The 14,475-nt window shown below is 38.1% G+C and overlaps 2 protein-coding genes and 1 non-coding gene across 4 annotated transcripts; 1 reads left to right on the top strand and 2 right to left on the bottom strand.

The window, feature by feature from the left end:
- The first annotated feature begins 1,180 nt into the window (after window positions 1–1,180).
- Window positions 1,181–6,181, top strand: LOC118437188. 2 transcript variants are annotated; one of them, XM_035856036.1, is made up of 4 exons: window positions 1,181–1,512; window positions 1,616–1,822; window positions 1,888–2,226; window positions 2,319–6,181. In XM_035856036.1, the coding sequence occupies exon 4, from the start codon at window positions 2,852–2,854 to the stop codon at window positions 6,026–6,028; it is 3,177 nt and encodes a 1,058-aa protein (XP_035711929.1). In that variant the 5' UTR covers window positions 1,181–1,512; window positions 1,616–1,822; window positions 1,888–2,226; window positions 2,319–2,851; the 3' UTR covers window positions 6,029–6,181. The 2 variants fall into 2 exon arrangements, with proteins under 2 accessions (XP_035711929.1, XP_035711928.1); XM_035856035.1 differs by having other exon boundaries at window positions 1,602–1,822.
- Window positions 6,182–6,368: 187 nt separating this feature from the next.
- Window positions 6,369–10,228, bottom strand: LOC110855431. The gene is made up of 5 exons (XR_004835930.1): window positions 10,137–10,228; window positions 9,179–9,428; window positions 8,542–8,822; window positions 8,014–8,485; window positions 6,369–7,697 (listed from the first exon to the last, which is right to left on the bottom strand). It is a non-coding gene; the product is annotated as an uncharacterized LOC110855431 (transcript).
- A 145-nt stretch (window positions 10,229–10,373) lies between these two features.
- LOC118432971 lies at window positions 10,374–10,985 on the bottom strand. The gene is made up of 3 exons (XM_035855905.1): window positions 10,837–10,985; window positions 10,553–10,730; window positions 10,374–10,483 (listed from the first exon to the last, which is right to left on the bottom strand). The coding sequence occupies exons 1-3, from the start codon at window positions 10,967–10,969 to the stop codon at window positions 10,459–10,461; spliced, it is 336 nt and encodes a 111-aa protein (XP_035711798.1). The 5' UTR covers window positions 10,970–10,985; the 3' UTR covers window positions 10,374–10,458.
- Between the last annotated feature and the right edge of the window lie 3,490 nt (window positions 10,986–14,475).

Genomic DNA, 14,475 nt, shown 5'->3' with positions numbered 1-14,475 from the left:
CAGGAAAGTGCTGATATATTTACAATGCAGCCCCGGATGTCAAACAGGATGAGCTCATTGTCACAATCGTAATCCAGCCAGGAATGAATTTAAGTGTCATGCAAACTCATGACAGTCATTATTGCATACTGGATAATTCAATTCATATTTAGCTACTCTTAACAATCAATACAACTTATACTTCATAAACTTATAAATATTGTAGAATATTACAATTTCGTTGAAATGCGACAATTAACTACTTATTTCTTAATCGACTTACAAATTACATAAAATTAATATAAGTTCATAATTATACACATTCTGACGCGACATGTACTGAACAATACAGCAAAATAAATGAATTTAAATAGGACAAAAATTTCCCCTAAAGTTATCTTAATTGTAACCTGCCACAAATTTAATCTCGTCCACTGCAGCCGATTTTGGCCAATTCCGATATGGGATGTTTGCAGTGGCAGCCCGTGACTCTGGACTCCAATACATTGAGTCAATCCCCTAGAGAATTGCGGTGGTGGCTGCGTTAATGTGCACGTGCACGCAGTATGTCATATAAATAAATAAAACTAATAAATGTCAAATTGGTTGCAAATTAATACTATTTGACCTGAATGGTGACCTGACACATGGTCATGAGGTCAAAAAATTAAATTTTCTTATGGGAACTAATTTTAAAAGAACTTTCGCCACGAATTCCACGACGCCAAAATTTTCGACTTTTGACCTCGTCGTCGGGGTCATGGGGCAAAAAAAAATTAAATTTTCTTATGGGAAGTAATTTTAAAAGAAATTTCGCCACGAATTAAACGACGCCAAAATTTTCGACTTTTGACCACGTCGTCGGGGTCATGGGGCAAAAAAAAATGAATTTTCTTATGGGAAGTAATTTTAAAAGAACTTTCGCCACGAATTCAATTGACGTCACATGTTTGTGTCCCATTCATACTTGCTCCGTACATCCCGACCATCCTATCTCAACACTGTTAAACCTGCCAAGCTACATACGGGAGAGCTGTGAGGTGAGTGCCAGCTTGGGCACTCACCTCACAGCTTTACCGTATGTAGCTTGGCAGGTTTAACAGTGTTGAGATAGGATGGTCGGGATGTACGGAGCGAGTATGAATGGGACTTCCATTCAATTGACGTAAATGTAACTGTATATAAGTATGGCTCAGCAATAAAGGAGGTTTAGTCGCTGGACACACACCAAACAATTTCTACATTATTACTTGTATTTGCAATAAGCAACTTAACAATGGGTGAATTTAACTTGGTTACTTTTTTGGTCGCTCAACTGGGTTCGCTACCCAGTAAACCATTAAATTTCTCCGCAGTAGATACAACCACAAGCATGGCAGATTTCAATTTTACAAACGAGTTTGTTTACACCAATATCTCTCATTTTGTGAATACTGAATCAATAAGTGATGTGCCAGTCCCAAAGTTTTGGGTTGTTGGGGGAGGGTTCAGATTTAATGTACCCTGGAACGCAAGTCAGGATTCTTCTATGAGGTTTGCATTAATTAAATAATACAATATATAATTTGTCAATAATGGTGGTCAATAATAATATTTGTCAATAATAATATAATGTCCTGTAGTTACTGTGGTCTAGGAAACTTTCTTGGCATGTCAAACATTGACTGTTTATTTCACAAGATAAAGCTAACAAGGGGAAATTTGTCAATATTACCCACCCCGGAAGAAGACCATCTCACTCAATCTTGCTTTGACCTGTGGGAGCATTTTGCTGTTCCAGTGTGTCATGGGTTAAATTCTACCAAGCTGGACACGGTTATAACAAAGGAAAAGTATAGAGAGTGTGAGTTTTGACATGATTTCCTATATAACTATTTGGCCTACATAACTTAACAGATTTATGTATAGATATGTCAGGAACCATTAAGTCTCTTATCGCCAACAATGTGGATCATTATTGGCTTTATGTGTTATATTACTTCTCGATGGGGATGAATGACCAGTTTTTTGTCGGGGACCCTTACGACGTCCATGTACACGTGAGGAAAAATCTAGCCACTATCTCCGACTCATGTATTCAAAGTTACATGACCGGTTCAACTGTCAAGTCGAAGTGGGACAAATTTGTTTCCAATGGGCACAACTTTTACAAAAACGATACTGACTACTTAAACTGGGGGTTGGATCAGGGGTGTTTTGGATTATGGGATACTCGAGTATTGCAATAGTGACAGATTTTCATTGGCAGTGAGTGTTAAATTAACTTTCCCCACCCCTCTTTTATCTGGTCTCTATAATATTCCCTTCGTTTCCACAATAATTGGCTTAATGTCTTACAGGTTAAAGCTGCAGCAGAAAGGATAGCTATGTCGAAAGATTTTGTCCATAGACAATTTGTCCCTGAAATTGACGTATGGTTGCAATATTATTTTCCGGGAACGTCATGGAACTCTGCCCCATTTACAACATTGCTACCAGCAGCGGCAACCCATGGACATAGCTTAGAATACATGTTGGACATAGGAGTTCCGGAGCCCTGTAACCGCACCTATTGTATCCCCCCACTCAATCCACGTTACGCTCATGGAAGTCCTGCAAAGAAGCAAAGAGTAGACATTATGCCTTCTGAACCAGATCCCCCGTCATCATCATCAACCGCCCCCTCGCAGCCCGTACCTGACGAACTTGACTGTTCTGAAGATGCAGCAGCGGCAACTAAGGAGTGTATGCACGTATTTAATCATGACACCGGTGAGTATTCTAGTATAATGATCAACGAATTATCTAGGTCGTCACACCCACTAACCCGAAACGAGTATATCGAAATTAAATATGTTGATTATGCACCGCGTAAAAAAACGTGATAAAAAGAATGAGAGGATGTAAATTACTTATATTTAACAGCGTTGAGCAAAAAGTTTTCCTACTCGGTAATTTAAACAACGTTAACTTCCCTGATAACGGATTGTTTGTCATATCTGGAAATGCTATACAAACTTACGACTACATCCAATATGTACCGTCCAGGCTCGACAACTTTAACTTATTACCGTCTGGTGACGATGAACCAGTTGTAGTTATGCTTTTACGGAGGCAGAAGGAAGATCCAGATATTCCTATATCTGAATGGGATTTATTAAAAGTAGGAAAAAGGTATGTTTTGGATTTAAATGAAAAAATTACAATCAAAACTCAAGTGGCAGAGAAGGTTGTGAATTTATGGGATATTATAAAGAAAACAATAGTCGATATGCAGATCTTCGGTCGACATAAAAATTTGGACTTACAGTTCTACACCCAGTTATGTAACAGGTTTCAGGAATGTAACTTTGTTCTCTATCATTCATTGTATGAGACTTTAAGACCAGGCGAAACAATGGGGTGGTGTAGTTCTGTTAAAAATATGATTCCACGACCATTCAAATTTGCAAATTTTAAACGAGGCTCGCCAACTCCAGGTACTGACAATGATTGCGAGGTTACAACATTTTTGACAGACGTATTGGAGCATGAAAATGAGCCATATTTGACCACTGAGGGTGTGGTGTCGAAGCCGGTAGGAGGTAGACAGTGTCCTAAGCAACCTGATATCGTTGCAACGAAATTACTAACGGAAATAGAATATGAAATTTCCTCAATTAGAAAAGAATTCAACAATAGTTTCAGCATTCCTGAGTACCCATTGGGACGATTTAGTGAACACATAGCAAATTTCATAAGCTTAGATTCAATGGAAAGCAAGAGGTTGGGGGAAAAATTGGGCCCACTACAAATAGTCGAACATCCTTTATTTCAATATGCTAGAGGAATTATTTGTTCAGTTTGCAGAGAAAGGGTTCATTCATCCCCCCATACCATAAAAACACAAGCAAGAGATGCATTAATGCAAGAGGAGGGCTATTATGGTAGCGACGAAAAAAGAACTACGTATTACGTCCTAGGCCATCTTGAAAAGAATGTGCACCTTCAGTCAATTCTACATTACGTACGTAATAAAAGAAGAAACTTCCTAGCAGACAGAAATTTACGACCTAAATATCTTCCCACGGAAGGAACTGACATACAAAAACTAGAAAATCATTTCAAAGCTGCATACGGTATGGTCAGGTTAGGGCTAGCACCTTCAAACTATTATACTCTTACATCAATAATAAAAAGCACTGGAGGGGTGGTTGGTCCTCATCTTGTCAGTCCAAAGTCAGCATTCAATATGATAAGTTTTATGGCACAAGAAATCAAATCTAGCGTGGTTTCATACCTAATTGAAAAGAACAGACCTTTTTCCCTAATGATGGACGGAACGTCCGACCTTCAAAATAGGCATTTGATTGTTATATTCATTCAGACACACGAAGGGAACAGACCTCAAACTTACCTTTGGAGGCTTGGAGAAATGAAGGGAGGTTCTACTGCACAAGATTACATTAATTTGATTGATACTTATGTTAAACAAGAAACAATTGAATTTCAATCTTATTTTATGAGAAGGATGGTAAGTCTAATAACTGATGGCGAAAATACAATGAAAAAGTTCCACAGAGACTTTGATCAATATTACAAAAAGAAATCATACAACGGGGAGGTAATTAAACTCGTTCATATTCTATGCTTGGCTCACAAACTTAATTCAGCAACAAGAGCTGCCCTGATACCACTAAAAAGGGACACAGATTTAGGGCCTGAAAATTGTTTACCATCATTTGCTAATGTTGAACTTGTATTAAACTCAGTAGCCACGTGGATAAAAATTGCTCATACAAGAATATCAGCATTCCGTGCTATGCAAGAGTCTCTAGATTTACCAAAAATTCAACTCATGCGAATTTTTGAAGGAAGGTGGGTAGCTTCTGAATACCGCAGTATAGATAACTTTATAGAATCACTTCCAACTTTAATTGGAGTTCTGCAAGACATGGCCACGGATCCTACTCTGCAAGCAAATATCAGGGACGACGCAAACAAAAAGTTGAACGAAGTTAGGGACCCCCGTTTCATCTTTGTTCTTCATGCATTGCTTGATTTTACATACACATTTAAACAGTGGTCTATTTCTATGCAAAAATCTGGAGCTTTAGCTATCGATCAGTCAGAGGCTTACAAAAACGTATTGTTGGATATGGATAAACAGGAAAAGTTTGAAGGAGACATTTTAGTAGGGTACTTGAAATTAGTTAAATGTGAGGTCAATAATGAGTGGATACAGGGTTGCACGGTTGATCAGTACCTGCAGAACACTCAAATTGTTTTTAAAAAAGAAGTATTAAAGACAAGTAACATGCTTCAAATTTCCTCTCCAGAAATCTTAATTCCAGCACTTGCGAAAAAAGCCAAATCTAAGTTGGAGGACTATATTCCTCTCGAACAGCTGAAAGTGTTAGCCATGTTCAACCCTTCCAATTTTCCTGTTTCTAAACAAGCACTCTATACACAATGGAATAATGAGTATGACTTGTCAAACTTGCAAGTAGTTTGTAACATGCTGGGGCTTGAGAATCCAAAGATGATTGAAAGTTGGATCACACTGGTTAGTTCTATAATGGACTCTCCACAATGGGGTCAGACTAGGAATATTAGACCGTCATCTGCGTTTTGGATGACAGTAAAAAGTGATACTTCAGTTGAATGGGATGCTAACACAATCGAGTTAGTAAATAGCGTTACAACAATCGTCGTTGGAAGTGTCAAATGTGAAACTGCTTTTTCTGCGGTTAGTCTTATTAAAAACGCACATCGTACTACGCTATCAACTTTAAACCTGGAAGCAATTTTGCGAGTAAAAATGCAAGGTCCTAAGCACATTTTGGATTTCGATCCTGTTAAGTATGCTTGGTTATGGGTGAGGGCTGGAAAGTTCACACCTGATATGGAGCCCCCAATTGACAATGATGAGGATGAAGAGAATGTTGAACAGGTTGATGAGTTTGTGGTAGCAGAAGAGGGAATCGATTTTTCCGAATTTGATATGACTCTCTCCGAAGGAGAAAAAAATGACCCTGAAAACGAACATGTGCAGTTTACAGACGTAAATTCGGATAGCGTACTATACTAAACATACTGTGAATATTTATATTATAAACTTAGCAATATAAAGCTTATAAAATTACTAATGACGATACATTTTTGTATAAAATAAGAATTTGAGAAAAAACTGTAATTGTGACTTAGGATAAATTATTAAATAGAAAAATAAATAATTGTACAATGATAATAAATGCTCACTGGATTTGTACAAAGTTGTCGCTAAAATCTCCAATACCATTTTTATTTTCTGAACATTTCCCTATTTGCTTGTTGCATTTGGAGTTTTTCGGCAATATTTTATTTAGGCCATGACCATGTGTACCACACCATTTTAGTAAAAATTTGCAACTAATTGACATTTGTTAGTTTTCTTTACTTATGTGCAATACTGTGTACATAGCGAGTCCGACCTTTGACCGCGTCGCTATGGTCCAAAATTTTGGCGTTTAATTCGTGGCGAAAGTTCTTTTAAAATTACTTCCCATAAGAAAATTTAATTTTTTTTGCCCCATGACCCCGACGACGAGGTCAAAAGTCGAAAATTTTGGCGTCGTTTAATTCGTGGCGAAATTTCTTTTAAAATTACTTCCCATAAGAAAATTTAATTTTTTTTGCCCCATGACCCCGACGACGAGGTCTAAAGTCGAAAATTTTGGCGTCGTTTAATTCGTGGCGAAAGTTCTTTTAAAATTACTTCCCATAAGAAAATTTAATTTTTTTTGCCCCATGACCCCGACGACGTGGTCTAAAGTCGAAAATTTTGGCGTCGTTTAATTCGTGGCGAAATTTCTTTTAAAATTACTTCCCATAAGAAAATTTAATTTTTTTTTGCCCCATGACCCCGACGACGAGGTCAAAAGTCGAAAATTTTGGCGTCGTTGAATTCGTGGCGAAAGTTCTTTTAAAATTAGTTCCCATAAGAAAATTTAATTTTTTGACCTCATGACCATGTGTCAGGTCACCATTCAGGTCAAATAGTATTAATTTGCAACCAATTTGACATTTATTAGTTTTATTTATTTATATGACATACTGCGTGCACGTGCACATTAACGCAGCCACCACCGCGATTCTCTAGGGGATTGACTCAATGTATTGGAGTCCAGAGTCACGGGCTGCCACTGGATGTTTGCCTGTGTGAGACGTGGATCCATGGAGGAGACGTTTTTCTTGAGTTTCCTAAAATTGCTCCTTGTGCCAGCTTAAAAGTAGGACATGTAATATCGAAATATCGATATTGGAGTATTCTAACCTAAACTCTTTGTTAAAATATCGAAATATCGAAAAATCCAAGTTCGACATATTTCGAGATCTCGAAAATTCGATATCCCATTTAATCCCAATGTTAAAATATCGAAATAACGAAATATCGAACTAAATTCGATGTTGCATGCCCTAATGGTTTGCTAGGTAGTATTCGTCATTCTTACTTTGCCGCGTCACTTGTCGGGCATATTCTCGAGTATCCGGTGTTCTTGATTCGGTTGAGTTCGTCTTCTCCTTCAATGAGTGACATTAAGTCACCATCACCCACATCGAGATCCACGTTGTCAGAAATTATCTTGACACATTCTGTCACATTAGTCGTCGAGGTGTCTCCTGACAAGTTTTGGATTTTGAAACCAACCACAGTTAACATTTCGGCCAGATGACGTCTAGCCGCCGGCCAGGTGTCTGCATATGAAAGCCAGGGAAATCTAGGGAAATAAATTGTTTCTATATTTCTTGAAAATTACCGCGTTATGCCGTCAAATTTGATCGATAAAAAGCAAAAAAGCATAATCGTAATGCTGTTTTGCTTTTTACTTGCTTGATTGCTTTTTACTTGGTGCCACCTAGCGGCGAATCGTATCACAATAATGCTATAGGACGCAAAAAAAACAAAAAACAGCAATTTCAATAAAGCAAAAAAGCAGCTTTAAAGCAAATAAAAAAGCAATCAAGCAAGCAACTTTTTTACTTGATTGCTTTAAAGCTGCTTTTTTGCTTGGGAGAACACTGTTCGTCACGTACCTATTAATTTCAATCAAATATGGCCTCATAGTTCCCTTATCCCACATAAAGTCGATTGAAAAATCTGGCATTTCCGCAATACTAGATTGGATGAAATATAACGGAATGATGCTAAACTTGGACAATTTATTTTCTATTTTTCTCATTTTACTACCACGCGATAGATGTATGTGAAAGGTATAGTATGTTGTCACCACAAGCTTAACGTTTTTTTTTTGGCCGTGTAGCGGCCCCTTAAGAAATACACAGGGCCTAAACTAGGCATATTTTTAAGGTGTGCAAGATCATCAATGCGCCCCAAACCCGCTCGCGCCTTCGGCGCTCGCGAATATGTTGAACTTCTAGTATTAATCGACAGAAAAACTTCCATACTTTTAATTAGCATATTTAATTTATGGCCATCAGGTAGCTCTCGGTGGAGGGGCAGGCGCCTGCGCCACTGGCAACGTCACCATCGTGCGGAGCGCCAAGACTGAAAAGAGTAGAAATTTGTACGTTTTCTTCACCGAGGCCGTCTTTTGATCTTACTTGTGCCCAATTTCATGCGCGAATGTTCTCACGCCTGAAAAAGTGGCGCCCGTGTCGTCATGAGACAGCGAGACTTTGTAATTTGTCAAACATGCCGCGCGCATATAAGCGAGCCCGAAAACTGAGTCGAAGTTTACGCTGGAAATGAGTGCTCCGAGATGGTTGGGGGGTAGCGAGGGTGTGGAGGAGACATATCGACCAAATTCCGGTAAAACATCATAAGAGTTATAAGTTCCATCGGGCAATTTCTGGTTCTCGAGGAACGGCTGGCTTTCCAGGGACTGGAATTGGGGGAAATTATAAATTTGAATAGTACCCCCAGAAAGGTATTTTAACCTCTTTTTGAGCGTAACTTTAAGGCCCTTGTTGCCACTAACCGAATTTGAGTTTTGTCAATTTCCAAAACTTAAACAAATTCGAAAAAATCAAAATTCGGCTGAAAAAATCCGACTTTCCACTATGGAATTCTCCACTTTTCATAAGTTATTCATTTTTTTAATCAATTTTCAACTTCGATGTTAGTTGCAAATGGAAAATTTCGCTGCATCATATGACGTATTTGGTCTCTACGGGTCTTAATTTCAAATATCTCGAATTTAGTCAAAAAGAGGTTAAACTATTTAGTTTGACGCCATACCGTCATCAAAACCATCCCGCTAACTTTCAAAGTAATTCTGGGATCGGTGCTGGCGGAGAATCGAGTGTTTGCCGCTCTCACAAAAATTGCGAAATATTCCGTGATTCGTGCGACGTTGCCGCTGAAATAGTTGTAAATTAAGTTGTCCACGACGAGCAGTATTTCAAAGGAGACGGTGGCATCGACCGATCGGTTTGATTGTTCACGGATGTAAGCGGGGTTGATAATCGGACGTCGGCCGGTATCTCGACTAAATATGGAAAATACTAAGTTAGGATTTCGTGACGTAAATATTTGTTACTGCAGGGTAAAATATGGCTAAAAGTTAGGTAATCGCTGATTATATTGTTACCGAATCTCGTAAGTTACATCTCAACAAATTTTAATGTGTTACCAACTAGGTCGATTATTGGAAAAATAGTTTCACCGGGTTGTGTATTACGAATTTGCAAATATTAACTTTTTGGTTGTCTTGCGGTAATCCAGGGTGTTACCAAATAAATAAACCGTTTAATACCGGCAGGTAAATAAGAGATGAAACAATACGTACTATCATGCGCTCTACTTTTCGACTTTGGCGTCCTCTACACGGTCATGGCGTCGTAGATCAAAATGATGCAGATTTCTGAAATTCTTGCACCAAAATTCGTCTAAAACGGGCGAAACTAAAATTTCGACAAGTGCGACCGTTGACCTCATCCCGTGGCGCCGTGAACTTATGACCTACAATGTCCATCTTCGAACTTGACTTGTCCCCAAAAATTAGAAACACGTTGGCGAACGCCGCATGTCGAAATTCGCATCTGTTCGAAAGTTAGAGCGCGACAGGACAGACGGACGGACAGAATCGATGCATAAAGGGGTGTCACCCCTTAATAAATGCAATATTTCCGGAAATATATTTACCAACTTGTCAATCAACAAATGCATAAGCACACAAACTTTATAATTCCCTTACGGTAGTCGAGGTACGAATGTGACGCCACGGCTCCACTGACAATGGAGGTCTCCCAACGTATACTCTCAGATTTGGACGAAACTAGTGTCAATCGATCACAAATTTAAGTAGCATGAAATTTGCAAATGCAACTATCTGCCAATGCGCAAGTTTGGCGGAGATATTTGCATAAAAAGAGGAAAAAACGCAGATAGTTGCATTGGCAAATTTCATACTACTTCAATTTGTGATCGATTGACACTAGTTTCGACCAAATCTGTGAGCATACGTTGGGAGACCTCCATTGTGAGTCGGTGCATGTTGTCCTCCTCATGATATGAAATCAGCCTGTTGCCAATTTGACCGTACTACATCAAGGGCAAAATTTAGGTCATGTGCCCGACAATCTTAAATTGAAAATTTATCGACCCACTAACTGCGTGTTTCCATTGACGCTGGTCAGTTTTACGACAGCATTTGAATTTCGGTCGACGTGTATTTGATTCTCCAGTGCGAGGAGGTCTTCTTTCAATGGCGTCACGTCACTATACGTCACCTCCCCGAGGACGTATTTTGAAGCGAGGACTAGGAAGTTGTCGTGAAATATGGATCTGACTAAAAGAGAACAAATTTTGTTCCTCAATTGTTACAAAATAAATTTAAAGGGGTGTTACGGAAATGTGTAGAAGAGAAAATTAAAAAATGTATGTAACATATTCACCTAACTTTTCCAAATTGAGTCGAATTTCTCCAAAATCTGTAGAAACGACGGTATGAGTGGAAACTGGTTTCGAGTTTGGGGCACAATCTGTCCCCACAAGGAGGGAGGTGAGGATAGCGAGGAAAACCTTCATGGTGTAGACTTTGAGCCGAAAGTTTCGAGTTTTTAGTTGTCTAACTCGTGTACAAATTGGCTGGCTTTTATATGTGTAGGATTTCGCAAGGATATCGGTAATCGCGACACCTATTCACGTCAGGGATGTCAGCCTGACAAATTAAGAGGATGATTGACAGCTTCCGGGAGATCTCAAGTGATATTTCCAAATAATGATGTCAACTTTTCAAATCTCCTTGATAACAAGGCTGGATTCGCGGAAATGTCAGTTATCTCGGTCCGAATAAATTCGTGGAAGTACGTGGTTACGTAATTGAGACAAGCTTTTTGTTTTTGCACATGGACAATTGATGCCTGGTTAGAGTGGCAATACTAGAAATTATTAAGTATGACTTAGATAAAGCATGACAACCATCAGATAAACCCACAATTGAACCAAAAATAAATCTACCTCATCGCTACCAAGAAATATCACTTGCAAAAGCTGTTAGGGACTGATTTATTTTAGAATTGCAAAACAAAAAATTGACAAAATATCGAAAAATGGGAAAATTCCACTTTTGTGTATGGCGTTGATATAGAAAAAGTTCAAAATTTAGGCTGCAAGAAGTCCACTTTTTACCATGAACTTCTCCACATTTGGCAATGGAGTTGATCCATTTTTCAATTTTTGCCATCTATTTGGGTCGTCAATGGTAAATTTTAAATTACACATATCTCTGTAATTGGTACGGAACGGAATATAAATCGTTACACAAATGTGTGTAATTGGTGCAAAAGAGAAGTGTGTCCACCTCGCAGTGGTAGACGAATGTTCGATGATTTTTGGATTTACGTTTTAAATAATGATAAAATTTGGAGTCAAATTTGCTTATCCATATTGCATGGTTCGTATGATTTGCAAACATTAGTTAAAGCGTGAAAATATAAAACGTAGCAGTGACAGGAATTAATTTTTGGACCATTTTAATTTTGATTTGATAAACAAAAATGAAATTTAAGTTAAAATTTGTGAGACAAATTTGTGCAAGAGAGAATATGTAAATCTTTCTCACTTGGTATGAGCTGTGCTGGAGAGAAGGCTGATAAGCAAACAAATAGTGATATCGTATACATATTGGACTCTTGATAAGGTGACCTTGCCCATCACCAGACACGTCACCCATAACTGGCATACATGGATTGAGGCAGAAAATATCCGACTTGCTCACAGACCTTAGAAGACATCCTAAGCCACCTCCATACGAAACCATTTTATAATTTTTACTAGCTTTTTGTCAATTTCAAAATTTTGAAAACTGCAAAACTTTTAAATATGTTAAAATTTTAAGAAAGTCACACCGACGTAGAATCTTTGAATATTTGTATTAACAGAGTTAATAATTTATTTGCAATATTCTTTTCTAATCAAATTCCCACGGTGAGACACAAAGTGCTGAGTCTTTTTCCGGTGAAATTAATTTAAGTTTATCCTTGTTTCTCTATTTCAAGTGCTAATCTCACCTAGGACACCTTATATTTTAATTGTAATTTGTTTTCTAGTTATTAAGTGAATAACTTTCTAGAATGACGCATTTATAGCGTGATGTAAGAATCTTAACTTTTTGACGGGGGTAATTAAATATACGAATTAGCTGGCCAGATAAAATCTAAAATGCATGGCTATCACTACATAATTACTACATAAAATTTAGAGCATCGTCGCTTCTACTTATTTATATGTTAGTCATTCGAGTTGAACAATAATTTACGTTTTTTTTCAAAACTGCGAGAAATGTCTGTTAACTTGACAATTTAAATATTAAGCATGAAATTTTTTACATGGAACTTGACATGCACGTGCACGCCGTTCAATATCCGTAGGTGCCGGATATTTTCTCTGAGTAATAGTGTCCCTATTTGCCATGGTTGTTTCATACTTTTCCATTTATCTAATTGCAATCAATAGCTGAGTTGAACAATATTGAAATAAAACATTATAAATGAAAATTTAAAATATTAATCTTTCAATATGCTTCAAGTGTCTTCAATAATTAAGTAGTATGGAAGAAACCGACGTAGTTATTTTAGATTAAATGTTCCATTATGATATTAAGTTTGCAGGCATGAAAGGTAGCTTGGTCTGGTTGCAAGCAAAATAGAACGTTCTTAAATTTCCTAAAATTTTGAATCTTTTAGGCATAAACTATATTATAAAAGTTGGATTACCATTTAATACCTAGATAGACTACTGTGATGTCGTGCATATTTATTTTGTTAATAACTTCCCTTATTTTTATTACCCCCGTATGTTCGCAACATGAAAGTATAAATTTGTCCAATTCCTTATTCCAAGATTTAGATCAAGACTGCCATTTAATTGTAACTCACCATAACATTTTTCAAAACTCTGACCTACTCTTATCCACAATACCGTCTAAGAAAGGACTATACATATTTCAACTCCCGCAAATCAACACATCCACCTGGCCAAGATATCGTAGCCCCTTCTACAATATAGATACCAATGCCACAGGAATTTTTGCTTCTTTACAGAAAGCTCAATTTCCATGCTTTATCGGTGTAATTATCACGCAAGAATCAGATTTTGGAGTAAATCCGCAAGTCCTTTCAGACGGTGAACTTTCTAACTTATGTCGCCATCAGGTAGACGCATTCTACAAAATTTTATTCTTAAAGTCTCCAACTATTGAGTATTCCTATATTGCATCTAACACCCGAAGAGAGCTACTCGTCCGAGTCGCTTTAGGATTTAGTCGTGTCATGCGCTTCCTACCGGTAGCGACATCGGTGTTCAAATCTGTCCTGTACCTAGTTCTTATAGATAGTGGAGAAATTTGGTATCGGAGCTACCCACCCTTTACCAGTGATATCACTTTGACTTCTCGACAGGAGGTTCTTCCAAGAATCAGTAATCACACCAAGTTCAACCAGCTGGTCGACCGTCCTTCCGATTTTTATCTGTTTAGTAGTCGGAAATCGTTCCTCAACTTGTACGGGGTTTATGATAGGAAGGAATCTTGTGCTGCGTTCCCTCTGACTTAATACGGGAACGGTATCGCCCTCGAGCAGCACTATTTTTTAGTCTGATTTGTCTCGGTAACTTCTCATTCGGTTGGGCAAGCCCTGAAGCAATGGTCAAATACGGCAATCGTATCGGGGTCGAGAAGAGAACATATTTTGAAAATGTATATGCCGACAAATATCAAGATCAAGGATATCCGTCGCTAGTTTATTTTGCGACACTGAAGCAAGGATTTTCCTTCATGACGTGCTATTCAAGGAAGGAATTGTCGTTCCATGTTCTCCTAACGCCTTTCGAAGTTGAAGTGTGGATCGTTTTCGCGGCAAGTTTAACTGTTGTTATGGCTGTTTTGATTATGATTTTGGTACATAAGTTAAAATGGAGGTGTATTGATGCAGTATTGTTCGCACAGCTGGTCGTGGTGTCGACAGTGTTCGAGAAGCCTACAGACGTGTCGAGTGAATTGGGAAGATTGTCGCAATTTCGGATTTTGCTAGGCA

This window comes from Folsomia candida, unplaced genomic scaffold (genome assembly GCF_002217175.1).
Source record: "Folsomia candida strain VU population unplaced genomic scaffold, ASM221717v1 Fcan01_Sc012, whole genome shotgun sequence".
NCBI lineage: Eukaryota > Metazoa > Arthropoda > Collembola > Entomobryomorpha > Isotomidae > Folsomia > Folsomia candida.
The sequence above is the reverse complement of the archived record's forward strand: the minus strand, read 5'-3'. Positions and strand labels throughout refer to the sequence as shown.

What these genes read in the sequence shown, in the direction of transcription:
- LOC118437188 (XM_035856036.1), top strand. Translation starts at nt 2,852, where the DNA reads ATGAGAGGATGTAAATTACTTATATTTAACAGCGTTGAGCAAAAAGTT.
- LOC118432971 (XM_035855905.1), bottom strand. Translation starts at nt 10,969, where the DNA reads ATGAAGGTTTTCCTCGCTATCCTCACCTCCCTCCTTGTGGGGACAGAT. An exon ending in ACTCAATTTGGAAAAGTTAG is followed by an intron (nt 10,731 to 10,836) that starts GTGAATATGTTA and finishes GTTCTCTTTTAG; the next exon opens with TCAGATCCATATTTCACGAC. An exon ending in AGCGTCAATGGAAACACGCA is followed by an intron (nt 10,484 to 10,552) that starts GTTAGTGGGTCG and finishes CCCTTGATGTAG; the next exon opens with TACGGTCAAATTGGCAACAG.